At 39.7% G+C, this 27,884-nt stretch overlaps 4 protein-coding genes across 8 annotated transcripts in view; 2 read left to right on the top strand and 2 right to left on the bottom strand.

The window, feature by feature from the left end:
- Positions 1-27,884, top strand: part of LOC110959222 (protein-tyrosine sulfotransferase 1-like) — a 149,811-nt gene that overhangs the window by 5,081 nt on the left and 116,846 nt on the right. The window contains exons 3-6 of one of the 2 annotated variants that reach the window (XM_022206006.2): positions 408-566; positions 713-966; positions 4,142-4,343; positions 6,815-7,436. In XM_022206006.2, the coding sequence (XP_022061698.1) occupies positions 408-566; positions 713-966; positions 4,142-4,343; positions 6,815-6,850 (651 nt within the window). In that variant the 3' untranslated portion in view covers positions 6,851-7,436. Of the gene's footprint in view, positions 1-407; positions 567-712; positions 967-4,141; positions 4,344-6,814; positions 7,437-27,884 lie in introns of those variants that run through there. The other variant, XM_051937620.1, reaches the window with a different exon arrangement.
- Positions 7,654-13,028, bottom strand: LOC110959221 (pinopsin-like). The gene is made up of 5 exons (XM_022206005.2): positions 11,463-13,028; positions 10,220-10,388; positions 9,283-9,454; positions 8,963-9,196; positions 7,654-8,033 (listed from the first exon to the last, which is right to left on the bottom strand). Exons 1-5 carry the CDS (start codon positions 11,803-11,805, stop codon positions 7,833-7,835), a joined length of 1,119 nt encoding a protein of 372 aa, XP_022061697.1. The 5' UTR covers positions 11,806-13,028; the 3' UTR covers positions 7,654-7,832.
- htatsf1 (HIV-1 Tat specific factor 1) lies at positions 15,168-19,464 on the bottom strand. 4 transcript variants are annotated; one of them, XM_051937619.1, is made up of 10 exons: positions 19,378-19,464; positions 18,469-18,633; positions 17,608-17,849; positions 17,403-17,450; positions 17,161-17,315; positions 16,659-16,822; positions 16,440-16,536; positions 16,265-16,354; positions 16,026-16,163; positions 15,168-15,586 (listed from the first exon to the last, which is right to left on the bottom strand). In XM_051937619.1, exons 2-10 carry the CDS (start codon positions 18,570-18,572, stop codon positions 15,320-15,322), a joined length of 1,305 nt encoding a protein of 434 aa, XP_051793579.1. In that variant the 5' UTR covers positions 18,573-18,633; positions 19,378-19,464; the 3' UTR covers positions 15,168-15,319. The 4 variants fall into 4 exon arrangements, with proteins under 4 accessions (XP_051793579.1, XP_022061696.2, XP_051793578.1 ...); XM_022206004.2 differs by having other exon boundaries at positions 17,608-17,830; XM_051937618.1 differs by having other exon boundaries at positions 19,263-19,431.
- Positions 19,564-27,884, top strand: part of LOC110959237 (stanniocalcin-2-like) — a 26,510-nt gene continuing 18,189 nt past the window's right edge. Inside the window, exons 1-3 of the mRNA XM_051937881.1 lie at positions 19,564-19,864; positions 20,435-20,559; positions 21,529-21,740. Coding sequence (XP_051793841.1) covers positions 19,715-19,864; positions 20,435-20,559; positions 21,529-21,740 — 487 coding nt within the window. The 5' untranslated portion in view covers positions 19,564-19,714. The remainder of the gene's footprint in view (positions 19,865-20,434; positions 20,560-21,528; positions 21,741-27,884) is intronic.

Below are 27,884 nucleotides of genomic sequence, written 5' to 3'. Positions count from 1 at the left end.
ATTGGATTTGCTTTTGAAAATTTACCTGTGGGAAACACACAAATGACACAAACTGTAGATGTGATTATTCATTAGTAGTGTAGCACTGTTTGAATTGTGTGTTTCTTGCAGAGAGATGAGAAAATACATGTCACTCTGATATTTATTGGTAAAATAGGAAGCTATAGCTGTAAGATGCTTGGATTAGCAAAGACTACACAGAGATAACACAATTAACCTACCAGCCCAAAAAAATGTTGCTGATTAAAAATGGGTAAAGAAAAAAACACATTTTTATTAATGTATTGTATTGTGCATTAGAATCAGTACGTATCTGACTGATAGTTATATTTGGTATCTCAGTATAAATATTCTAACAGCTTGGGGATTTCATTTTGAGATTGTCACGATTTTGACATGTGTTCCAGGTGATTGTCGGCCACGGAGAGCCTGCACCTCGTCTTTGCAACAAGGACCCATTTGCGTTGAAGTCTCTGTCTTACTTGGCACGCCTCTTCCCTAAAGCCAAATTTGTGCTCATGTTACGAGACGGTCGAGCAACCGTCCACTCCATGATATCACGCAAGGTACGCCTGTTTTTGTCCTCACCATGAATGTAAATATAGAAACTTTCTCATGTTTCCAAACAGCTAAGTGACAAGTTTGTGCTTGTACCACGTTGTGACCAAATAAATGATCTACTTCTGTGTTTTTTTTCTTTCTCCTTCCACAGGTGACCATCTCTGGCTTTGATCTTAACAGCTACAGGGACTGTCTTACCAAGTGGAGCAGTGCGGTGGAGACCATGTTCAGCCAGTGCCAGGCGGCCGGGGAAGCCAGATGTCTCCCCGTCCGCTACGAGCAGCTCGTTCTACACCCAGAGGAAGAAATGAGGAAGTTGCTTCACTTCCTAGAACTGCAGTGGGACCCGTCGGTGCTGCACCATGAAGAACTGATTGGAAAGGCTGGTGGCGTGTCTCTGTCCAAGTGAGTGTGTGTACCTAGCATACCTCTTAGCTATTATAAGATAGTTTTGGTTTAATGCTGTGAGGTTTTCTGAAACATACTGAAGGGTTTATACGTTTTACAAATGTATTTCAAAATGAAAGCCTGTTTACTTCTGTTGTGGTGGCAAAAGTTTCAGAGGCAGATAACTGAATCTCAGCACACTAAACTGAGACTGTCTGTCTCAGGCTATCTGCACATCATGGGAAACTCTTGTGCTATCCTTCGTGTTCTGAAATGGTCTTAAATGCAATCGTGCCTAATATTTTTACAGGCAGTTCAGTCTTAAAAACTTAAAAATGTTTGGATTTTATTTTGGTAATATATTAAACCAGCCATGTTCCACAACATCACGCATTTCAGAGGGTTAGCGTTTGACAGGTTAAGTTATTTTCAGTTTTTATTGTAGTGTTAAATTATGAATAAAAAATTAAATTCTGACATCACCAGCCAAGAAAAAAAGTCACGTGTTACAGATTTGCTCCCTAATGCAGGATGAGTAGCCAAAATATGCTGAATATTCATCTAATCCAAAACAAACTAACCAGACGGCCAAATTATGGGCTTTTAGAATTAGTTTGTAAGATGTGGTATTCAGCTGCATTAGAAACTAAATCGTTGGTCAGAATAGCTGCAGGGGAAGGCGAGGGGAAAAGCTGGTGTCATAGACAGGGTGGAGATACAATACTGTTTAACAACAGGAATGGCAGACGCACATTTTCAGGTGGTGTTTCCATGATGATATTGATGGCATAGCACTGGTTGTACATATAAAATAAGACAAGTATTCTTACCTCACTACAGCGTTCCAGTCATACCCTGCAGAAAATATGAATATCAATGCTTGCAAAGACTAGTCAACACAGACACCCTCAATCCACTGTGAGGAAAGTGTGGGAAGAAGGAGATTCCAGTGCTATCCGACATGCAGTTTGGACACAGCATTAATCCTGCTTAACTAATCTGTTAAAGCTGGTAATCTTTTCGCAAAAAGAAAAATTGCTTCAGTAGGTTTTCTGAATTTGCAGTTAACTCACAGTTTTCAGTATCTCGCCAGCATGTGTGATGTGTTTACCCTACTGTTCTAGTTTCAAGCCTGCTTTTAGATGACCTCAATCACAATTCTCATTTTTGTGTGCTTTGGTGTTTGAAGTCATCTCCTAGCCTCACTATAAACACCACAGATTATTCTCTCTGAGTAGCAGAAATTCCCCCTATCTGCCCCTTCTGTTGACTCCATGTTTTTCTGAGATCAGCCGTGTTTATTAGGAGCTCAGTTCATTTAATTGTTGCATGTACATGATGATAGAGAATTACACCGATCTTAATCTGTGTGTTTATTCCTCCTCTGAATTTTCACCCTGCTAGCTTTGAGGAGTGGCTTTATTTCAGGATTAAAGGTGTTTGTTTTTTTTCATGCTGCTGAAAGGCGACTGTGATTCTCGCAGCTTACCCGCCTCCTCTGTCTTTCAGTCAGCTAAGCGCATTGTGAGCTGTTCTTCAGAATAACCAGGGTTTTGCTTTTACCTGTGCTACTTGTTATGAATAAAATGAAATATAACCATATATGACATGTTTAGATCCTCATCCTGGAATTACATGTATGCGTTTGGAATTTTAGTTGTCTTTTTTATTATCTTTGTACCATCTGTTATCTGACACATAGAGATCATCACTGGGCTAAATCAAATTCAGTAATTTGAATCTGAATACATCCAGTGATTCTAGGTAGTGCAGTCTGCGTTGTATTTTGTGATCTATTTCCCTCGATACCAAAGCTGACAGCGCACACACAGCAAATGTGCAAATATATGCTAAATAAAGTACGATGTGCAGAAGAGTGTTGTAGCATGTTAACTATTAGGAACAACAGTCATGTACTGAGAGTCACAACTAAATACTCAAAACACTATTTATCATGTGGCTGTAATATCTTGGTTTCTTGTAAATTTATAGTTATCAGGTTTGTCATTGATTAATCTGAGACTAGTTTTCTTCATTATTCAAAAAATATTTTAGTCCATATTAATTTGTGATTGTTGACTGGTGCAACATGGTGAAGAAGGAACTCCTTGGTTCCTGGGAATTTACAGTTTAAATTGAAAGACTAAATATTATAAACCAACCACAACATGTCTATAGCCAACTGTTTATAAAATGCATGTGTCCAAAACACAGCCTAACCACACTTTGAATAGTCTCTAAAATATAATGAGAATAACCGTAAAAGATAAAAATTTAATTTCTGATTGAAAGCCTTCTTGATGCTGCCACGTATTTCATTTTGTTAGAAACTGCCAATTCCTTAATTCAGTCTAACTTCACTTCAGCTATTTAGTTGAAAAGATCTTTACATTGATTGTTTTTATCCGTGTGTTATGTTGTTTTAATTTACTAAATTAAAGTGCAGCAGAGGTTGGGTTGTGACGCAGATTTGAATTCTGCACTAGTGCTGTACGTGAACACACTGAGCCACCAAGACGCCAGACTCTTCATGTAAAGCAGCCAAACTTTCAAGGTCAAGTAAAGCTTACAGACTTCCCACGGTAGATTTTTAATTTGTGTTGCTTCACTTGTTTGTCGTGATTCAAGTGAAGCGTCTCATTGCAGGGCAGAAGCTCAGGGGATTTTGTGAGAATCTGGCCGCTGCATACTGCTAAACCCAAACCTGGCATATATTTGAAAGAATTAGGCCACATTCTGTGAGAATTAGCACCCTTATTTTGATTGGTTATGCAATCGTTGGCGTAATATTTGTCACACAAATGTTTTATAACCTGTTCAGAACTGTGCAGTGTCACAGCATTTGGCATGTTGTGGTTCTGATAACTGTGCACTCGCTTGTACATTTATTTGAACATAGTGATTTATATGGAAGACTGAAAATGTCTAAATTAAGTCAATGTTATATAATTCATATATACGTCATGGCATCATCAAATCCAAGGAAATGCTTTTACTAGTGTTTGTTCAGTTTTCAGTTTATTTCTTCATTTGGATTTTTTTAATTGCATTTTAAATTTGCAATGGATCTGTGTTCAGTGGACAGTTTCTCATTAATTATCTGTTGTGGAGCTTTTGTCTCTTCTGCATAAAACTTGCAGCACAACGGTTGGACACACATGTATGGACTGAGCTTGTGCTTGTTTCTGTGCAGGGTTGAGCGTTCGACGGACCAGGTGATGAAGCCGGTGAACACGGAGGCCCTCTCCAAGTGGGTGGGACACATTCCCTCTGATGTGATCAGCGACATGGCTGAAATCGCCCCCATGCTGGCTCGCCTCGGCTACGACCCCCATGCCAACCCTCCCGACTACACGAGACCAGAGCCCATGGTGTCGCCATTCAACTATTCACAGGTGAGGCTAACAAACTGAGAATCGCATCCTGTTCTTTATGTCATTGAAGCCATTTTCCAATTAACTGATGAGTTGCTCAGTGTACACACGTCTTAAAATTGCTTGTTTTTCCCAGTTGCAAGTCCAAACCCTGATGTATTAAATGTAAAACTTGCAAAAAAACAACAAATCCTCATGTTTGAAAAGCTTGAATCAGGGTGCACGTCTGCCATTTCATCTTCATAATTCCTTAACCAATCTATATTATTAAGATGAATTTTCTTTAAAATAGCTTATCGATCAGACAAATATTCATTTTACAGAAATACAAATAACATTTTTGCGGTTACAGACAGATACCGCTCACTGGAGTTTAAAATGAAGGATGTCTTTTTGTAGCAGCGACAGCTTTAAAAATGTTCTGCTTGAACATTGGAGACGAAGCAGCTGATAATCTGTCACAGTCCGTCTAAATAAAATATAGTAAACCCTGCACATTGCATTTTTAACTGTTTTTTTTACCTAAAATTTACATTATTATTTTTCAAAGTGAAGTTTTTTTTTTTTACATTTCTGTTCAATAGTAAGTTAAACCAATGAACCCTAGAGATGCTAAAATGTTAATACAGGACTAGTAAGTAAAACACTGACAAAACCGAAACTAAAGACGAAAGAGGTTGAAGGAAGTCCTGACATAGTCTGATGCAAGATTTAATTTACTGTTACACATCCGATTTCACCAGCTGATATTGCTAAGAGACAGCACTAGGCAGATTTGTCATGCGTCTGCTTTTATTGTGGTTTAGAATTATCTCTTCCAGATGACTATGCTCAACAGTAAGTATGGTCAGTTCATGAACAGAAAAGAAAATGAAATTGTGTTATGTTGTTTGACAGAAATCTGTGTTTTGCTGTTATTTCTGACCATTAACATAAATGTCAGTGATACTTCTACAAATGAAACATTGATTCACAAAACTGGATTAAGAAAATCTTTTTTTTTTTTTTTAAATTCTCTATTTGCTGCTGCTCTCATTCTGCACCTAAAAAGTCTTAAAGGGGGCGCCAAAAGTTCCTCTTTACTGGAGAAATCCTGGTGCATGATCAGGCTGTGTCCTGCTTTATATTGTACAGTATCAAGCAGTAATGGGCCTGGTGCCTTCTTATAGAGCTGATGTTGTATTTGGGAAAATTTCTGTCATGTTTGTGTTCTGTCACTGTGAGCCAGCACTGTTGCAGGTAACACATCTTTGTTAAACGACTGTTACGGAAATTTGCTTTGACTTCTTAACCCTCAACAAATTCGACCAACATCATAAAAGGACACAGTCGCTGTCAAACAGTTCTTGTAGTTAACAGAGGATGTGCACTTATAGTAGACTGTATAAAGACGGACATCATGACAGCTCCTGAAAATATCTCATAAATACGTGCAGACATCTTATCTTTCAGCATCACTTGTGTCCGTACTGAGTACTTCTTTTTTATAATGTAATGTTGCATCATCCTTCTTTATACATCGCTTGTGGTTATTACTTCTGCTAATCACCTACATGTTCAGACGCTGCAACCCTTTAAGGAACAACTTCCAGCTTGCTTTAATAAATCTAAAGACCAACATTTCTCACTGACCCTCCATAATGTCCAGCTGTGCACCATACAGTTGTCAAGATGAATCAAAGCCCCACAGTTGGACGATGAATCTTAAAGGGATAGTTCGGGATTTGTGACATGAATCTGTATGGCATCCCCGTCAGCAGTGTTGTTCATTCACACAGACTTACTGCCGACAGCGTCCAGTGAGCAGAGATCCTGTCCGGTTTTGGTCCAGACGAAGGTAGTCCGGCAAGTTTGCTGGGGTCACGAAAATAAAGCGTTTTCTTCTCAAACCAATATGTGTTCGAAACGCTTGGCACTATTTATTTATTGTCCTCTCTCTCTCTCTCTCTCTCTCTCTCTCTCTCTCTCTCTCTCTCTCTCTCTCTCTCTCTCTCTCTCTCTCTCTCTCTCTCTCTCTCTCTCTTCAGTATATTCGTGTTCATAAAGAATATCCCCTTGGCTGAATGCTGAAGTCAATATTCATCGTCGCTGTCGTAGTCAGACATGTTGTTGTTAACTTTATGAGCAGTAAACAAAGTGAAACCTGCGCGGCTTCCAGCTGGAGGCAGCGCGGAGTGATATGAAGGGAGAGAAAATAGTGCCAAGCGTTTCGAACACATATTGGTTTGAGAAGAAAACGCTTTATTTTCGTGACCCCAGCAAACTTGCCGGACTACCTTCGTCTGGACCAAAACCGGACAGGATCTCCGCTCACTGGACGCTGTCGGCAGTAAGTCTGTGTGAATGAACAACACTGCTGACGGGGATGCCATACAGATTCATGTCAAAAAGTCCCGAACTATCCCTTTAGCTCCTCTAGATTTCCTCTTTCAGCCTTAATCATTTCTGTCCTGCCATCAACAAACACGGATTTGTTTTTTTTCTTTCCTCAGAATGTGAAAGCAGCAGAAAATCCTCACCCCAGTTAAACTTGGCTGTGCGGATCCACGATATGGATGCACCTTAAACACGGACTTCGGGTTCAACCGTAATTGCACCTCACGGGGAATTTTTGTAGTGTTACATGTGTATTTTTGAATTGTTTGTAAGACTTGTGTGCGGTGTTCATGTCTGTACACTGGTGGGGTGCTTAAAAATACGGACTCGTCAGGTGGTCTGGGGTTTAAATCTCATCTCTTACACCGGGAGTGGACTCTCTGCTCAGGGAAGTTTGCCGCTTCTCGCACTCCATCATTTCCTCCACGGTGAACCGACAGTAACACACTGCATTTGAGCACGTTCTCACCTCGTACCTGAAAGTATTTCAACATGTCTGTAAGCTGGTATGACTTCACCACAATGTGAATGTGTCTTCAGACAAAATCCTTCACTCACTGAGAGTTCAGTCAGTGTTCATGAAGCATAATGACTGTATATTTTTGAAGACGTATGTTTATTTTCTTAATAAATTATTTTGGTGTTGACCATTCGTTCAGGAATTTGGAAGCTGAAAGGATTTCTAATTGTTGTATGTTGTTGAACGTTAATAAATAGAGCCTAAATGTCACCTTATAATGCAGTGTACATGTTTTCTTCACCACTTTTGGTTGTGTACCCCATAGTGCCCTCCATTGGTGTCAAGACAGTACAACATAACCCAGCAGGGAACACACAGGGAGAGCACTTCAGTTTGCATCGGTTAGTAGTCAGAATGTACGAAGTAAAATGAAGTCCCATTTGTTTTTCTTTTTGTCTTTAATGTAACGCTGAGATAGAATGAGCTGCAGCCTGATAAAATAGATTAAAAATTTAATATATTGCTCAAAACATGAATACTGAGCTCCATCTGATGCAGTGCAATGTGAGTTTCCAGGTTTATTAATGAAACGGGTCAAACAAGGAGAAGAGAATTTATAGGGCACATGTTTTGCTGTTGTTTCAAAATATCTCTAGTATACAGAGTCTTGTTTCCTATTGAGCCACCAGCACCAGAGTGGGCTGCTGTACCTGCTGGTCTCGAGACGTGAGCGTGGCGGGTGTTGTGTTTTGCTCCTCTGTTGGCAGGTTGGGATTGTGAGGCCACGCTGCCCTGCTGCTGGGCTGCGTTGGCTGCATCGGGGAGGATGGAGCCTCTGAGCTGCACCTCATCATGTAGAGGAAACACCTGGAGAACTGGTAGAGACGCACAAAGTAAAACTGACACCGGAATAACCCATTTCCTTACATGGTGTTAACAACAATAAAAAATCTGTTAAAAAAACACTGAAAATAGGTCATTGCGGTTGTCTGACAAAATGTGTTATGTTTGTTGTACAGTTTTAATAATTATCTGTAATTTAGCTAAACCAGGAAAATGTTTTAAACAACAAAAATGTTCATTTTTTCAGCCTCTATTATACATTTCTTTTAAATACTGGCAAATATCTGCAAAATGCCATTTTTGCAGTAAAACAAAAACTTTACTGCCAAACATTGTAAAAAACAAATGACCAATTATTGGATATTATTTACAGTTTTGGCCTGTTACTTCAGGATGTTAACCCTCCTGTTGTCCTCATTTACAGGCACCAAAAAAAATTGTTTCCTTGTCTGAAAAAATTTTTAAAAATTCAGCAAAAAATTCCCCAAATTTCTGAAAATTTGCAAAACCTTCAGGAAGAAACTTCCAATAATTCCTTAAAAGTTTTATTTTAAAAAAAAAAACCTCCCAAATTTGGCAAGAAAATTCTTGTAAATATTTTCAAAAAATGAGTAAAAATCTTCCAAAAAAAATCCCCAAACTATCTTAAGTGTTTACAGATATATCAGAAAAACTTCTATTTTCTTTAAGAACATTCTCAAAAAAAATCACCAAAATCCAGCAAAATTTGCTGGATTATTTTGTGAGTGTTCTGAAAGAAAAATTTTTAATGTTTTTTTTTCCAACCAAAAAATGTTCAAAAATACCCCAAAAATGTTGAAAATATGGACACCAGAAGTTTCACTGTGAAAATGTATATATTTTTCCACGTTTTCAAACTAAAACGGGTCAAGTTGACCTGCAGGATGACATGTGGGTTAATAAGGTCACACTGTTGAGTTTTCACAGGAGCTATTTTTACCTGTGTATTGAGCAGAACATAAATGACCGGGTTGAGGATGGTGCTGGACTTTGCCAGCAAGGAGGGGATCAAACTGGCAGCAGGCGGCACCAAGCCTGGACGTCCAAAGGAGGCCAGCATCGCCACAACACCGTATGGCATCCAGCACAACAGGTAGCCAGTCACCATGGCGACCACCATCATCAGGATGCGGCTTTCCCTCGACTCAGCTGAGGACCTGTTGATCCTGGCGACCTGGAGTCACACAGAGGCGCAGTAGGAAGTTCTTCAGAGCAGAGCGATACATTAAACGGAGGTCAGAGGTCAAGCTGCGAGCTCACCTGTCTGGCCACCACTCGTACAGCCAGCAGGATCCTCCAGTAGCAGAAGAACATGAGCAGCAGCGGCAGGAGGAGGCAGAAAACGAACAAACAGCCGATGTAGGAGCGAGATGTGGCTGTCCGTTGGTGCCACTGGACCGAGCAGGTGGTACCGGGACCTTCTGGCCCGTAGCTGCTCCACAACACAGGGCGTATGGTAAGCTGTCATTTCAGCTTAGTTTTGTGTTATGATTTATCCGAAATATGTTCTAGGTATGTATTTAAAAAAATCTGTTAATTATAGGAGCAGTTCTCAAAATAATCACCATTTAGAGACGAGGATATTGCCATATTGTTTAAGCCTTCAAATTATTCTCACATTGTACTGTTTTATTTTTTTAAGAGGCTATTTTAAACGGTAGTTTAATTTGTGTAAATCTCTGATTAACTTCAGTTGCAATTAGTAGTTGACATTAACACTAACTTAATATATTTGTAGGATATAGGTGCATCATAGTCATAAATGAAGGTAAATTATAAGCAAGAAACAAATGATAGAAAAAGATACCAGCAAGCAAAATCACACAAAATTAAAAGAACAAAAAAAGAATCTTAAAAAGAAAATGAATTAACTAGTAAATTTAACTTGATATCTTAAGTTTATTAAACTTGTCTTTATTAAGTTTATTTAAGCTAGTTTTATTTATAGAATGACTGAATTATTTTTTCAATTGAAGTGCACTTGAGTCACATTTTTAACTTCTTTTTTCTTAAATAATTTACAGTGTACAATTATGAAACACTACAGTATTTACTCATGTCTGTTCCTGTGCCGCAGCCAACTGCTTTCAACTAACTTTAATCTCCTTTTCTCCAAGCAGTACAAAAGAAAGATTTTCACTTAAGGTTATCTCTCAGCTGATAAATATAAAATCCAGCTTAACTCCTCAGTACAGACCTGCTCCATCCCAGCAGTGGCGGCAGAGTCCAGACCAGCGAGTAGAACCAGGAGGCTGCTACAGCGAGACGAGCCCTCCGGTACTGAGAGGAGTCCGAGTGGATGCTGCAGCAGACTGAGGAGTAGCGCTCGAAGGACAGCAGAGACAGAGACACCAGAGATACGATACCTGACATTAAGAGCAGCAGTCAGTGAGAGCAAGTCATGAAATGTGGTGACACTTTATTGGTCAGTTTCCATTACCGTAAAAACAGAAATGCTCAGGATGAAATACAGCATACATATACAACTCAGAGAAAGTCAGGAAAATATTATCATTTACTTTTACATTAAGATGTTTTCTCCAAAACTCAGGATCGTTTTTATTCTCAACAGTGAATAAAACAGATAAGCTTCACTTGCTATAGCATTAAATACTGAATATTAACCTGCAAAATTCACAGTGTTAGTAATGAAATACCATCAGAAGAATGTAGTAAAGTACATTTACTAAAATTGTTTACTTAAGTACACATTTGAGGTTCTTGTGTGTCACTCAAGTCTTTTTTTTTTCTGGCATTTTCTAGCTCTTAGTCCACTACATTTGTTTTAAAGTTTTAGGTAGTTACCTTAACAATAAAGGTATTTTTACATACAAGAACACACTGCAAAGCTGGTTAAATACAGATGCTTTGCTATACATTACAGTTATGCAGCTGTATATAAATGTAGCTGAAATCATTCATCAATAACATAATTTATCAGTTGACAGAAATGAAAATAAACAGATTAATTAAATTAATCCATGTTAGGAAAATAGCCTGCAGCTAAATTCTGCTTTTATGTTAGTGAATCGGTAACAACAAACTAATAATTTAATATTTAACAGTATAATGATACCAAAAACACCTACTAGGCTACATATTACTTTGCTTACTATTACCTTTAATCTAACGACCTAAACATCCACCATCACCGTATAATCTGTTTTCATTAAAGTTGGTGCATCATATTATGTTATTATTTTAACTGGCTTAATGTAGAAAGGCCTGACTGTAATTTAATTTTTTCTTTCTTTCTTTTGTACTTGTACTTTTGTTCTGTTTTTGTCTCTATTTTTCAAATGTTTTTGGACTCTACAGGACTGCTTTTTCTGTTTTTAATGACGTATTTATGATATGAAATCTTTTTCTCTAATAGATCAGTGACTAAATTAACTTGGCGTTTTATCATGCAGGGCTTTGAAGTGTCCTTCATCTCTCACCGAAAAGCGCGTTGGAGAACCCGTACCAGCGGCACCCGTAGGATCCGGTCAGCCACTTTCCTCTCACGCTGGCGGCGAAGCTGAGTGGAGTCCCGAAGATGCAGACGAGCATGTCGCTGACACTGATGTTGATGAGGAGCAGGTTGGCCGGAGTCCGCAGCCCGGGGAACCGAGAGAACACCAGCAGCACCAGGAAGTTTCCCAGGAAGCCCAGAACCAGGACGAACCCGAGGACGACGGCCGCCGTGGTGTGACCCGCCCGGCTCAGCGCTCCAGAGCTGGCCTCAGACACGGAGCTGTGGCCGGTGCTGAGGTTGTTGCTATGCTGCAGGTAGGTCACCATGGCAACCGGGTTATACGCATAGAAAGACTTAAATCAATACAGAGAGAAGTGTCCTCTTAGAAAACGAAGAAAAAAAGAGTGGTTTAAATAGAAGAAGGAGCTTTATTACAGGAATTTAAACCTGTAGTGCAGTTTTGTTAAGCCAGCGAGCAAAAACCACAAGATGCTAGAATGGTCCAGAGGAGCTGATGAAGGGGTGGGAGGGGTAGCTCTGTGAGCAATTACCCCATTGGGTTCACATAACAAACAGGAGATCTGTCATTCTTTGTCACGTGTAACATTGTTTTACCAGAAATATTTGTGCAAATATTTAAAATCTTTAAACACAATCAGTCAGAACAAGGAAATACTCAGCAAGGAATGAAAAGCAATATTTATAAATTAGTACAATTCAAGTATAAATGTAAAAGTGACTGTCACAAATAATATATAAAACAATAATTTTAAAAAGAACAAAAAACAAAACAAAACAGAGAGCCCATAGAAGATCATCAGCGTCTCTGCTATCTTTGTGTTCCGTTATAATACTTTATTCTAGAGCAGATTGGGGACCTAAATAACTGAGCCAACTTATCAATAATACAAGCTCTGGCTGACCCGGAGGGTGAGCCAAGAACACACTAAACCATGAGCTGAGATGCTGAAGGCACGAGACGAAGAAACAATCACAAGACGTTGTTGTTTGTCCACTCTGAGTTAAGAGAATCCACTGTAACTCACACCAATATTGCATTTAGATTCAAAGCCTCACTCAGAAACAAGATTTGATCATTGGTACATCTCTTGGAATGTAAAAAGTTTCAACGCACTCATCTAAAATCTGACTTTATAGCAGGATTTGGGACATCAGATATTTTGTAAAGCCAGTCCTTGTCAAGCAGGTTATTTAGATGTGGTGTGAAAGGAAAAGTGTTTTCAGATTCAGTATTCTCAATAAGAAAGGAGGCAGCCGTCATTGTGAAGGTCCAATATGGTGAAAATCCAATTTATTGTGTTTTGTGGCTATCATAAACTAAAATTGGTAAGGACAAGTTTACCTCTGCCATTCCTCAAGCTTTTTCACAACTAGGTAGCCTCCCAGCTCCTCAAACCAGTAAGAATTCTACTGCGCTGCTACATTTAACAGAAAAACCCGTAATCTTCCAGCTCAAACTTTCTGAAATCCTTCCCTCTCATTGCCCGCTGCTTCCAGGTGAACCATTCAGAATAGTCAGCCAGCTTTATGTACTTTCCAGAGCTGCATCTGCTAATTCTACAAAAAGCAGTGTTCTCCAAATATGCTGCTGTTGACTACAAGAGTGAGCAACTGAAGATCCAGTGGAATTTCTTTGATGTTTTTCATGTTAATGACACCACATCAAAAGGAAAATTCTTCGTGTTTGCACATTGTGCAGCTAATATGGCTAGCTGCCATTAGTTTTATTCATATGCTCATGGATTAGAGCTGACTGAAAACTAAAACTGAGGGGCAATCAGATATTGTAAAAGCTTTAAAGCCAATCTGAAACAAAAATGTTTACTTCTCTCCATCTCTCTGTGCTCATACATACTGCACTTTGATACAGCATAATTCCCAGTAAAGCTTTTCTCAGTGACAGAGCTTTCTGTTTCTGTTGTCAGATAATGAAATAGTGACTGAAAAGCAGCCCATTAAGGCATTTTAACTAGTAGTCATTTCAGAACCCTTTCCAAGCTACCTGACTGTACAGCTACAGTGCTGATTTTATAACTGCAACGTTGGCTGACAATAACCGTATTGTGAATTTGGTCATATTTTGATTTCTAGTGCCTGCTTAGAGAGAAAGCTAGGAGTGGGTTAGGGTTCCACACACTTTATTTTTGTCATTGTACATGCTGGGAGGTCACCTGTTTTCCTCCGAACTGTCAATCACAGATGTAGAGTTTGGATTTAAAGCTACAAACACTTTAGAACAGGACTAAAACCAGGATTATTCCATCATGGTGAAATAAACCAACTCTGCAGCATTCTGAGGACATGTTAAACTTTGCAAAAATGAGACTTTTAAGTTGTAGTTTTTTTTTTCCTTTTTCTTTTTTTAACATTTTTGTCATAGCTTAATTTGTTTAAAATGTTTATTCTTTTTGTTTAAAAAAAAATCTTGACGCATCATTTTGTCTTGGATAGAGGCGCTACATAAATACTTATTCGAATTTTTATTGCCCCTCCAGAGACAATTGTTAATCTTCTGTATGCTCTCCACACAAACATGTCTTTTTACACACACGCACACATTTCTATGAGGCTTTGTGTGGGTGGTGAAACATCACGTTTGCACTTTGCACCCCTGTAGACAGCTATTGATCCAGTCACGTCATACACGGCACTGCGTGTTCTGTTCCGATAAAGAAACGGCCTCCCACACATCCATCCTGCCAGAGTGAATCTATGCATCTAAACCATCACCTGTGAGTGAGCAGGTCTCTGTAGGTGTTGATCAGGTGGCTGGTATACAAATTAAGCTGCCTGCATGTGCCATATTGTGTCTTTCCCAGCCCAGATAAGCAGCGATTGGTATAATTGCAGATGTTTCTCTTTATTAATAGTTTTTGTTGGAAAGTTAAGAGATAGAAACACTACATAAACGGTGCAAATGACTCATGATTTAATGCTTGAATTAATCCATTACTTAATTTTCTTTGAGCCTAGTAGAACCAGTAAATGGACAAACAGTGAGGGTGGTTTGACAGTTGAGTGGGGGGCTGTTGGGGTTTGATCTGGGCAGATTTTAGGCCAGACCATGGTGTTGAGGGTCTTCTACGGATGATTTAAAGCAGCATTTACGGACTGGACCGAATATTCGGATATTCGTCGTTAATTGGGGCCGAATATCCGGAGCTCAAACTGCTATTCGGGCCAGTCCTAGATCTGTACCATAAGGCAACATAAATTTGGATTTCAAACACTTCCTCTGATGTGTAATAGCAGTTATGTGACAAGTGAGACAATGAACAGTCATATTTTATGATTTTACTTGCTGTTATATTGTCAACTTTGATTTCATTAGTGTTCTGTGATATGTATAAATTCTGATTGTTTCCCTTTTTGCATTCTCAACATTACTGTAAGAACATGTGGTCACGTTGTGCTGAACTGCAAAACACAAAGACAGAACAAATTGTAGTAAATTTAAGATACACTGTAAGTCGCACAATCTTCCCTAATTAGAATCCGACAGAGATTCAGTCTCATTTATCCTTTGCAGCTCAGTACTATTTAAGATTAACAGCACTCTAATAAAATAAAGTACGCTGAAACTATGGTAAAATGGGATTTTTAAGGAATAACCAGTTCATCAAGTGCTTGTCTGGTTACAATGTAAATCAAAATGATGAAGATAGGGTAGACAAAATCAGAGTTTTATTTTTCTACGTCACAAAACGGCTCAAACTGTCCATATTCACCTTTGTCAACAGGGAGCCTTGTCAAAGTTCACCTTCAAGCAGGACTGTCCTAATCGGTTGCCGTGGCGACCTCAGATGTGCCTGTAGGTGTCTAAGCTTCCTCATCATCACTCCCTGCTAGGCTGCTATCGGTAGAGTCCACATCTTGTTCCTGTTGCCTTAATGAGGACTGTGGTTCTGTTTCCTGGTGCTGCTCGGGCTCTGTGGTGCTGGATGTCTCGCTGAGCTGTGAGGCGGCGCTGCTCTTTGCTGGGGCGGCGGCAGTGTTGTTGTTGCTCTGCTGTCCTTTGTCACCTCCATCCAAGAAGTTAGACCAGCCCTTTAGTCGCTCCTCTCGCTCACGTGTCGTCTCTTCCACCTGGATTATCAGAATCAGCATGAAAGGTGAAAATTCTCAGCAAACATTTATATCAAGCAGATTGTTTCTAAGAATGATGACTGACTGCTTCTGGTCACTTATTGCTAACTATGTGTGTATGCCTGTATTCCATTCGTTACCTTGGTGTCAGATCTCAGGGATATCTCTATACCACTAAATAGTTTTTTGTTATTGTTTGTTTGGTCTTTTTAAGTAAAAGACCTCTTTAGTTATGATATACATTAGATCCACACTCAAAAAAATCAGCTAAATGGCCTGACTAGGACTGCTTGGATGTGACGTTTTCAAATCTGACTGACAGGTCTGCCATAAAATCTGTTGAGTTCTACAGTTCTATATTCTGTTACCACGTGCTCAGTGTTGCGTTCTCTTTATTAGCTTAGCTGTGAATTTCTCCAAAAATCTCATTTCTTTTTACCTGATAGTCTGTTGTTCCATCCCAAAGCTGAGCCGACAGCTGCCTCCCTCCAAACCAGCGACCGTTGAACGACTGAATACATGCATCTGCTTGTTCAGGCTCCTTAAATGCGACCGATGCCACACCATCCGGGTGTCTCTGCAGCACAAATACAACCACATACCAGCTCTTATTTTGATGCCACTCACAAAATTCAAACCATTTTACCAGAGCTCTGAAAATGCACTAATTGAACTCACATCAAAGAGGATGACCTTCTTCACCTCCCCAAACTTCTCACACTCGGACCGCAGATCGTCACGATATTCATTCAGCACCAGAGGGTCTTCCTATGAGAGCGAACACAGAGAACACAGAGGTTAACACCAGCAACAGACTGTGTGTTTGAGAGTGTTTATATGTTCCTCTCTGCACCTCAAAGTCACTGGGATGGAACATGTTCCTGATGATGACGACTTTTTCATGCCTCTTTCTCAGTTCTCCTTGCTTCTCTGGCCTCCAGTCCAACTGTCTGCAAAGACAAAACAAAGACACTCAGAGACAATCAGCAAGAGACCATGGAATTAGTTAAAAACATAAAATTATTTCTATATTCTTATTCCACTGTGCAGAAGAACAGGAAATGGAGCTTACTTCTGTTGCTGCTGCAGCTTCTTCCGATAATCTTTGCTTTTCTTTTTCTTCTTGCTGGCATCATACTGGCCTTTCAGCTCAAATCGTGCTGCCTCCACATGGAGTCTATATCCTCGGACCTCTGACTCGTCAATCAGACGCATCGCCAATGCAACCGACTCCTTCTGCAAGAACCAGAAACACATGCTGCTACTTCACTGGGCAGTAATCCAATACTCTTATGAGACACAGAAAAAAGGTTTAACATTGGAGAATATTTCTCTACTGGTAAGAAAAGAGGGCTCCGAATGAATGCTGATGTTTCTCCATGCCTTTTATTACAGATACAAAACATCAAAAATTCTCATCAGCAATTCTTTGTGCCAAAAAGAAAAAAGTGTGTCTGGCTCTATCAAGCTTACACCGATGGGTTTAAATAGTTTTGTTGGTGGAATTGGGTCGGTAGTGAATTATACATCATGTGAACCCTCATTGTCACAGAAACTCAGAAGGACAGACTAACCTTAAGATAGCAGCAAAGTCCATCTCCCTTCAGGTTCCCTTCTTTGTCCTTGTAGAGTTTGACCTTGTACTCCTCTGTGATGGGGTCCCGCATCACGATGCCACACTTGGACATCAACTCGACAAACTCCTCAGTGCCGATGTCAGGAGGCAGGCCTGAAGAAAGGAGAGCAAGAGGGAAAAATAAGTCACTAAATGCACAGCTGTCTCCCTTAGCAATGAGGAAAAATGTGAGATACTAACCTGACACATAGACGTTTGTGTTTTTATTGTCATCAATATCAAACCATCCTACAAAAGGAAAAAAAAGCAGTTATCAAAAGCATATTTTCATACAAAATCAAACTTAGGAACTGAAAACAAAACATGCTGTAAGTAAAAGAATCCTGTTTGTATGTTAGTAGCTGCACTGTTCTCGTCTCCTGTCCGGCTGTGGATGTCACTTTACCTGCCTCTGCTTTCCTCTTCTCCCCTTTCTGCTTGGCTTCTTTGGCCGTCGCCTCACTCTGCTCTGATACTGGAGCTACTGGTTTCTCCTCTTCCGGCAACTTGCTCTCTGCTGCAGGAACTGCTGGGTCTGTACTGCTCAGTGCAGCAATGTTTGCATCTGGATCTCCCTCCTTGGTGAAGCCATAGTTAGCCTGATAGGCAGCGATGAAGTCCTCTGTTATCTGAAGACACAAAGCAAACCTACTTAACATTAACACAGAAATTATCTCTGATTCATTTTGCAACACCGCTTAAATGTTGCTACATTCAAAGTCTGTTTTTTGACATCTTTATTTAGTGTTGCCTAATTTGTTTTAGGTCATACATGATGCATTTTGGGGTCATGTGGACAGTAACAAGTAAAATGGGTATAATGAAGACACTGAAACATAAAGTTAGCTCTACTCTCACTATGGAATAGGCCAGCTTCTCTGCTCACAGTAATGCAGTTTCAAGCAAGAAATTATTAGGAGTTTAAAACCACAACAAGCACTAACAAAGCAGAGCCACGAAATAGTTATAAAATAATGCAAGAAAGACCAAAATGGAAAAATACAATCAAGTATATGCACTTAGTCTATTTGAACCATGTGTTTACATATGCTTACTATGCATGTATAACTATATGATGACATATGCTAAATGTAGTGATAGTAAGGCTCACTATCATCATATGTAAGGAAGGTCCATGTATATACTGTAGTCTGAGTCTGTATGGAGCTTCGATGTAAAGGACACAAGATGTGGTATGTGTATTGGGATGGAGAAGAACAAATATGATGCTAGGCAAGAAAAGCTGAGAGTTAAGAAATGTTCATACTTTAGGAAACCAGGCCTTTTTATCGTGATCCCAGTCATACACAGTCCCATCCTCTGGATCAGTGTAGGTGTAGGGGTCAGAGCCGTCTTCATTTCTCTGGTCATAGAGTTCCTGCATCCGCAGTTGCTCCATGAACTCCTTGTTGGAGTCTGATTGACCACTCATCTACAACAGCAGTATGAGATGTCAGCTTACCCAGGTCAGTGCGTTGTTACATTTAAGTATGTACAGTTACATTATGTGGAAAGTTTTCCCATTAAAGTAGACTTGATTTAATATTCTGCTTTGACATTTCCAGTTTAACATTTTACATGTTGTGTGTTTTCAGAGGTCTTGCCGAGGTTGATTATTTGGTTACTGTTGACCCATGGAGTCAAAAAAGAAAGCAGAGAAAGAATGTGTGGTTAAACTGTCACTGTATTGTCCTAGCTGTTCCAGTACTGTAAAAAGACAAACCGATTAGCTTTAAAGTATTGCTTCATAGTGGCCTGGTTCTGACACATGACTGGCCGCATCATCAAAGAATTGCAAACAAATCAGTAATCAACCAAGTATATCTTGCTATTAATACAATCAACCAGCTGTTTTAATCCTTCACACGGATTACTGCGAACTGACAGCAGGGATAAACGTTAGCTAGATGGTTTGGTCATGTTAAAATCTACTGTCCGTCTTCACGTGGGTGTTATGGGTCAGGCCAAATCAGGATAATTTACTAATTCACTTAAGGTGCTTTAGAAGCTCTGTTATCAACACTAATAAGACATACTGTTAGCCAGCATGGCTAACGTTACCTTTCTCAACGATAGTCCAGGCAAACGCTACTCTTGGTGGAGCGACAGATAACCACAAAGGTTACTTCAGTCACAGAATCAAAGCCGCTTTTCTGTTTTGGAGTGTTTTTAATACCTTTAAAACTTTGAAATGATCGCTTTTTGCTGCCTGCTAACGTTACTCCTACTCCGCGACGACACTTGAAATGAAGTACTTCCGAGGTCAGGTTTTGAATGCGCATGCGCAACAAAAAGGAACGAATGAGCGCTTGATTTATACTCCAGCGTCTATCTGTAGGCGAGCGTAACAGTGCATACGACTATATTCGAAATCGAACAATCGCCCCTCCTGCGGTTTGTTAAGAGATGCCAATCGACCGCACATCTTGTAGCAAAACAAGCGCCGACCGCTCGGCTAGCTAGCTTTCAATGCAGCTAACAGGTGAGTAAGAGAATATTAATTTGCGTTCGGCATGGCGGAGGGTAGCGGTAATGTTAACGTCGGTGCGGCTCACCTTCCTCCGGGAGATCCGCAGCTTATCGGTATGATTGTGGAGCATCTGAAGAACCGGGGGCTGTTTGACGAGTTCCGCCGAGACTGTTTGGCGGACGTTGATACGAAGGTACTCTGCTACAGCTGCCTCTGCTGCTGCTGCTGTTGTTGAACTTCAGCTAGTCAGACACAAAGCCGCTGCTGATGGGGAACTTCTGGTTGGAAATTAGCTGTTAAACTGTTGGCAGTTTAACTTAGCATTGGCGAAGTCAAATCACTGTTAGATAACACTTTTAAGTAAGAACCAGCGGTTGCCCAAAATGTATTCCAATAGAAACACAAGTAATTATAATATTAGCAATTAAAACTTTACAGAATTATATGGAATATTACTATAGTAAAGATTACTGGTAAGGCTCTACAGTGATATCTATGGAAAGTAAATAATAAAGAGGAGACCGTATAGAATAGAATAGAATGTTTTTAATGGAGATTAATATGACTATTTTAGAACTAAAATTTTGGCCCCACAAAAATATACATGAAATAATAATAATTTGTCGTTTTTAGTTGTTTTCATTTTATGTTAGTGTATTATTAATAAACAGGATAAGGTATATCACAATGTACCCTCCATGCATCGTATTTTACGGTTGTGTTTACTGTTGCGGTATGACTGAATTGCTGTTATTGTTGCCAGCCTGCCTACCAGAACCTGCGGCAGAAAGTTGACAACTTTGTCACGTCCCACCTGAGCACACAGGACTGGAACCCATCCATCAACAAGAACCAGATGAGGAACGGACTGAGACAGAGTGTCGTCCAGTAAGTGTCGTCTTTGACCGATTACTGGTCTTGCACACACTGTAAATGAATTAGAGGGTTGACTGGTACCCAATGCCCCTTTTACACATGCAGTACTTTCCATTTATCTGACAACATTTTGGCTTCATGTCTGAATGAGCCCTGTGGTGACTTTTGGGAAAAAGCTGTGTCAGATTAAGCCACTTTTCTGTATCACTCTGTGTGGTACAAGTGTGAACTGCTTATCATCTCATTAACAGATAAGCATGTACAAGCGACAGTACTTTATTTGTGTGAGGAAATTTAGGAAGGGTTTTTTTCCACATTTCAGCACCAAATACTGACACAAAACCCCTTTCTCATTCACTCTGCTCTACAATTTCACATCTATTAGTCTACAAACAAGAATGTCTATGAGTGAGTGTCATCTCTTTTTGTTTTTCACTGTTATGTATTTTGAAAAGCACTAACAGGAGATGAAATTTAATTTGTTGCTTCTAGTGGTTTGTAGTAGTCGTAGAAGTTTATTAAATACCTGCAGCATCAAACAGCAGCAGGATCCACCTGATCATCTCCGAAGCAATACAGTTGCACAAATTTACACATGAGAAGTCATGACATGCAACCAGTCAGACAGTTTTGTGGGCAGGACATTGCTGAGGGGAGTGACTACAGGTAGAAAAGGCTGCTGCATCACAGCCAAAGTAGCCTGTTCTTAAATAATTATTTTTTTATCGGGAAGAAAAATAACAAAAATAATAAAGAAAATTCTGCATATCAGATGCAATAATTGACCAGGCTGATAACTAGCTCACCCCTACAATTAATTAAATAAAATGTGTGGCAGTTTTCTGAATTTGGAATATAGAATAGCCAGTTAGAGGTTGGATTTTTCTATTTTTAAAAATGCAATAAGGTTTTTTTCATTGTTCCATCATTCTTCTTTGGGCATAACTCCTGTGTGCTGTATTTTTTTTCTTTCTTTTTTAGATCAGGCATGCTGGAGTCCGGCGTGGACAGGATCATAACTCAAGTCGTGGACCCGAAGATGAACCACACTTTCCGACCGCACATAGAAACGGCCATCCATGACTTCCTTTCAGGGGACAGAAAGGAGGAGAGCAGCTCCTGTTCTAACTCTGCGCCTCCTGAACAGACAGAATCACAGGAAGCTCCGTCAGCTTCAGGCCCCAAAACCCCCTGAGGTGTGTTTAAAAAAAAAAAAAAGAGGCCAAGAACAATTTAGAAATACAGTTTAGAAATCTGTATTTTCTCTCCTGCTACAGGGACACATACTGGCCTTGAGAGTTCTCTACTCTAACTTTGTATGGCTGCTGGCCTTTGAAAGGAGCAGCTCCAAACGTGTGGAGGATACAGAAGAGGAGGAGGTTTTTCCTGCTGCCTCTTTCTAACCACGGATCGGAGTCAGGAGTGTTTCACTGTTCGTCTGCACAAGGCTGATACTGGAGAAGCTGTTCAGTATAGAGTGGTGCAGCGTCACCGCCTTGCACAGCTCCGCCTTTTTTTTTTGGTACTGGCTTTTTACATTTTTTTGTGTTATCAGATTTTTTTGATTCTCGCATATTGGATAATGCAGATGTGATCTTTCACAGAGGCAGTCTGTTTGTGTTGCAGTTTTTCCAACACCTTGGCTCGTAATATTTCAATCTCCATCTACACTGATTTACATGATGGGTGAAGTTGATTTTTAGCGAAACATGTTGGTGAATAATTACAGACAGGTCTTCATTTTTCATTACCCCCTGTTATGTTTCCTTTTGGTGCATGTATTTAGTGAGTGGTAATAATTGTGTGCTTTAATTAAAAAAACTGTTGACATATCTGTGTTCTCGTACTGTTCCTGCCTTTAGTTTTGGGGATTCCTGTAGCAGAGATAGTCTGATGTTAGAATACTTGATATTTCTTAGAAGATGTTAGCAGTTCCATTTATTCTGTCTCTGAGAGATAGCCTCTAGGTGGTGTAGTTGTACCCAGTTATGTATTTTAAAAGCAGAATCCACCAAAAAATACATATTTTTGGTGCAACAAGCCAAATTATACCATTTGCCCAGACTACATCCATGGCAAACATGGTACAGTTTGTACCTCAGGCTATTTCATGCCCCACAAACACACAAAATATTCAAGGTTACGGTGTTTAGTTTGTGATTTTATTTCACATGCTGATGATACAACCTTATCAACTACAGCACACAATTATTATTTCCTTTTCAAACTAACCAAGTGCTGTTTATAAGGACTCATGAGCTAAAGTAAATCGTACAGATGAGATATTCTAGAAACTGATGCTACTGCACCACAACAACTTTTGTGAATTTCGAAAACGGCCAACAAACAGCTTCAGCTTTCTTGGCATCGCGATTGGCAATAATGTGACATTTAGAACTCAAACTGAACCGCTCTGAGGTAAAATGTCAAAATTATCAAGATTCTGACTAAACTGAAACATAATTTGCTGTAAGATGCTCCTTGTACAGTAATTATGGTGCTTTGGTGTGGGTTTTCCACATCTAAACGTTATTTTCCCCTTTAAAATGCATTTGTGTATTTTAAAAAGCTAAATATTTCCTCGGTTGAGTCTGGCAGGATTTAGACTTTTTTTTACTTTTTTTTACATACTGTGCTATGGAAACTAAAAGCAAAAAAAATAGAATTTTGGGGGCACAAAATCAGTCTTGTCTCAGTTAAATGTCAACAGATCTTCAAATTGTTTTCTCTTGTAAGTCTCTAATTATGTGAAGCAGCAACACAGACTTCAGTATCACACTGCCAGTAGTCATGATGCTATGACATGATGATTTTACTCCATGAAAGTGCTACTTGTGATTGTCTAATATCTGAAATCTTTGTTGTTGCCTTCCTTTCCTTAACTAGAGGTCTGGCCTTGGCCTCGTCGTACCCCAGGATACACACTAGCATGATCTTTTTTGATACTCCGAGGTACATTTAGACCCTGGCCAGGATGTACCAAGGTAAAGGTGACTCATATTTATTAACTGCATTTTAAAGGCACAATAGTGACTACACTATAGGATGAAAACTTGACGTCATGAATTGCATTAAGCAAACAGTGACTCTGCATTTCAGGGTCACAGATCTACTGTCAATGCCAGGAAGAAGGAACATCACTCAAACTGCTTCTGTCAACCTGCAGAGACGTGCCAAATTGTGTGAAGCAGACTTAAAACAATCGTTGTAATATGAGTCATAAATATTCAACAGTTCTTCAAAAAAAATTATGGACTTGACCACAAAAACATCCTGTCAAATTAAAGCATCAATAATCCACTGTTTGAACCTCAGTTGTTCAGTTTTGAGTGTGTGTGTCACATCACGGCTTGCGTAACTATTGATTTAGCTACTTGTTTTTGGCTGCAGAGTGGTCCACATGTTAACACAACTATGTGTGTCAGAGTGTGTATCCTGGGACCTGTTGCTTGCACATGTGCTCTTTGAAATCCAGCAGTCATCCTCCCATTAAGTTACAGCGGAAAGCGTTGTTTCCAGTGTTTCTCATTTTAAAAATATCAAACAATAACAGTAATTAAAACCTGTTTATGTACATTTTTTTTCCAATAAGATTAATCAATAGAGCAGTTTACGACCATTCACTTGTCATAAAGTAAATAAGTTCACCTGAATCCAAAAAAAAAAAAAAGATTTTCATGGAGTTCAAAGCATTAACCCTCCCGTCATCCTGCGGGTCAAATTAACCCGTTTTAAAGTTTTAAAAATGTGGAAAAAATATTTTTTATTTCACAGTGAAAACTTCCATGTTTCAAAAGTTTTTTAAAGAAATTTTTTAACATTTTTTGGTGGAAAAAAGAAATAAAAAAAAGTTTAAGAACATTCAGGAAAAAAACAACCAAAATCCAGTGAATTTCGCTGTCAGATTTGGGGATTTTTTATTTAAAAAAATAAAACTTTTGAGGGAAACTTTTCAGGAATTTGCGAAGTTTTAATAAATTTGGGGACATTTTTTTTTTAGAATTTTTGGACTTTTTTCAGACAAGGCAACAACATTTTTTGGTACGGACAACATGAGGGTTAAGAAAAAATCTGTGCATTTGAAACAAACAGAAAAGATGTCCAGAAATTCTTGAAAATTTGTCACCTTGAACTATTAACACCTAAATGTTGCTGTTGAGTTTTTTTAAAAGCTTTTTTTGGTATGAAAAAGTAAAAATATGAAATTGCACTATATTTGAAGGTCATGTGAGAAAACCTGAGCGCCTAAAAACAAAAATATTTACACTTTCAAAACCAGCCGCACCATCTTTTTCATTCTGTTGTACGAACTGAACAACAAACGCAAGTTATCATTCTTCTTCCTCCTCAGGTCGATTATCACGAAGCAAATCTGATCGGAGTGCATATGCACACACATACAGAAAGATTTGTACATTGTTGTTTACAGCAGGATCATGTGAGTGGCTGGAGAGGGTCCTTCATGTGTGCTGTTTGTTCAGTGGTGTCTGTGTGTTAGTGTGCCGCTTTGGACATACGAGTGTGCGCTGGGTGTCGGGGTGAAGGGTCATTGTGTGGGTGGTCATCAGGGGTAGTGTGAGGGAAACTGTGGGATTTTGTTTTGAAGCAGGATGAGACTGAACGATTCTTCCAACGTCCAAACGTTAGCCCACGTAAGAGTCCGTCTGCCCCGACCGGGCCCCTCCGTGAACATGTCGATATGTATAAACACTCCGAGAAACGATACCTTTAGCATGTTCCAGTGTGAGCATGTGGGTATATCTTTAAAATTGAAAGTAATAAACAAGAAGAGATAACCTTTCCCCTACACACACCAGAAAACCCCTGTATGAAACCTACTGTATTCACTAAATAATGCATCATAGAGCAGTTTTGTGCAGTTTCTATATGCAAATGTCGGGTTGCCAGGTTGTAAAGGTAGCACTGCTCTCCTCTCATCAATAGTCAGTTATAAATGGTGGTAATACAAAACTAAATGTCCATGTGTTTCACACTTTCTATGAAGTCATGGGATTGACAGTTACAAATGTTAATAAGTCACTACTAAAGGCTTATTAGTATTATAAAGTACCAACGAGTTAGTAATGAATAGGTTTTGGCCCAGGTTTGTCTTTGTCCCATCTTTAGCTCTTTTAATTAGCAGCTCTAGCATCATAGCTCTTGTCTTTGGTTGGTTTCTCCACTGCTTTGGTTCAAACTAAATTAGTTTTTTTGGCCATTTTTTGGCTTTAATTGACAGGTTAAGCTGAGAGGCAGACAAGAAAGGAGGGGAGAAGACCTGCAGCAAAAAGCCGTGAGTTGGAATCAAACCCGGGCCTCTGCATTGGGGAATCTAGCTCCTGTTCATGGGTCACCTGCTCAACCAGGCTGAGCTATCTTGGTGCCCAGAATTATGTCTTTAAATTATGACCAAACTCCTGCAAGAAATTTCCTTAACCTCACTTAATTAACCTTAAATTTTGCAATGGCACACAAACTCAGTTCGTCAACAGAGTAGACATTCAACCTGCTGAATATTAGCACGTGAGCTTTGACCTAGTAAGTATGTTAGCATGCTCATGATAGCGTTTAACTTAAAGCACTGCTGTGAGTAAATACACTATAGTACAAGTATATAGTTTTTGACAGGGAATTAAGTATTTGTTGCTCCAGCTTAGAGCATCATCTCCACAACAGAATGGATGCCATGTAATAACTAAATCAGCACTATACTGGAACTGATGACTTGCAGATTTAGAGTTGGGTCATAGACCATACATCTGTAGTCAGTAATGAGTAACACATCTGCAGCGTTCAGAGTTAATGAGGTTGTCGAGTTGGCTTGTCTTGTGACCTTCAGCACACAGTGGAAAGTTTTTACCCAGGATGAGAGTCAGCACCTCCAAGTCTGAGACCACGTTTCTCCGCTGGAAACCAGTCAGTTGTTTCCTTTGGGTTGGGGGGAGTTGTTGCACCATGAGCACTGGGTTGGGAACAAAAAAATAAGATCGCAGATATGTATGAGTTTTAGATATTACGAGTTTTAGAGATAGGGTGAGGAGGTGGAACATCTGGAAGGAGCTTGGAGTACAGTAGCTGCTCCTTCACAGCGAGAAGAGCAAGCTGAGATTGTTTGAACATCTGTTGAGGATTATGATTAGTCACCTTCTTTTGAAGGTTTTCTGGACACATCCAGCTGTGCAGAAACTTCCGGGTAGATCTAGAACTCACTGGAAGGTTTACATATCTCATGTGGCCTGAGAACACTTTGGGTTCTTCAGGGAGAACAGGAAGTCGATGCTGGTCGAGAGACCTCTGTTTGACCTGCACCACGATCCGACTCTGGATAAGTGGATGAAAACAGATGGATGCTGCTTGTGTAATGTTATCAAACTCTTCTTGAAAAATTTGGCAAAGCTGATGAACATTTTAGAGGACAGAATTCTGTTGCTGGACATGTCCATCTGGAGAATCATGTGGCAGATTGTCTGTTTTACCATTCGGTCTGAAATGATTTCTCAGATGACAAACGGTGGAGTTGTGGAAGAGCCTCACTACAGCTCTAGCCGACCTGCCATCATCCATCATGCCGACAGCCTGTTGTTATTTTTCTCCTGTCATCTGTGGCATCATGTCATTTGAATGAAGCTGCATTTTAAGGTGGACTTTTATAGTCACTGGTCAAAGTGGTTGTTAAATTTCCTAGACATGATCACATGCACTAATGTAGTTTGATTTTCAAGGTTGTTCATAGTATCTGCAGTCACCTCCCAAATGTTTTATCCAACACATTTCTGGAAATTCTACCAAGACAACAAGGGCTTCTTCTAGGTGGCAGTGTTGTATCCCTTGATTTAAAACTGCCTTTGGAAAATCGGCCTTCTCCTACAAAGTAATAACCAAATGGAATAAGCTCCCCATTGAATGAAAAACAATAACTGACTTTAGGGACTTTTCTAAAGAAACTAAAAAATGGATCCGGAGAAACCAAACCTGTTAGCATTGACAGACCTTGTGTTATGATCCAGCTCCAGCCTTTCTTCCCCCTTCTTCCGCTTTTTCCTACTTTCTCCCTTGGTTCCTGATCTGTTTCTGTTTTGACCTGTCTGTCTCTTTGCCTCCCTCTGTCACCTCTCCCTCATGTCTCTCTCTCTCTCTCTCTTTCTACCTGCTGATTACTGCTATGAGTGTCATCTGCAGTAATCAGCTAAACTCTAATCCCCTGTTCTCCACCTCACCTCCCTGCCGGATCATCAACCCACATGCCTCCAAAGACTCACTTCCCCACTGAAACTCTGCTTCCCTATCTTTTGGACTTCATTTTCCCCCCTCTGGATTACCCCACATGGACTCTGATC

Source organism: Acanthochromis polyacanthus, chromosome 17 (genome assembly GCF_021347895.1).
Source record: "Acanthochromis polyacanthus isolate Apoly-LR-REF ecotype Palm Island chromosome 17, KAUST_Apoly_ChrSc, whole genome shotgun sequence".
Classification (NCBI taxonomy): Eukaryota; Metazoa; Chordata; class Actinopteri; family Pomacentridae; genus Acanthochromis; species Acanthochromis polyacanthus.
The sequence above is the reverse complement of the archived record's forward strand: the minus strand, read 5'-3'. Positions and strand labels throughout refer to the sequence as shown.

What these genes read in the sequence shown, in the direction of transcription:
- LOC110959221 (XM_022206005.2), bottom strand. Translation starts at nt 11,805, where the DNA reads ATGGTGACCTACCTGCAGCATAGCAACAACCTCAGCACCGGCCACAGC. An exon ending in CCACTGCTGGGATGGAGCAG is followed by an intron (nt 9,455 to 10,219) that starts GTCTGTACTGAG and finishes GTTGTGGAGCAG; the next exon opens with CTACGGGCCAGAAGGTCCCG. An exon ending in TACGAGTGGTGGCCAGACAG is followed by an intron (nt 9,197 to 9,282) that starts GTGAGCTCGCAG and finishes GTGTGACTCCAG; the next exon opens with GTCGCCAGGATCAACAGGTC.
- htatsf1 (XM_022206004.2), bottom strand. Translation starts at nt 18,633, where the DNA reads ATGAGTGGTCAATCAGACTCCAACAAGGAGTTCATGGAGCAACTGCGG. An exon ending in AAAAGGCCTGGTTTCCTAAA is followed by an intron (nt 17,831 to 18,468) that starts GTATGAACATTT and finishes TTGTGTCTTCAG; the next exon opens with ATAACAGAGGACTTCATCGC. An exon ending in ATGGAACAACAGACTATCAG is followed by an intron (nt 15,587 to 16,025) that starts GTAAAAAGAAAT and finishes CTGATAATCCAG; the next exon opens with GTGGAAGAGACGACACGTGA.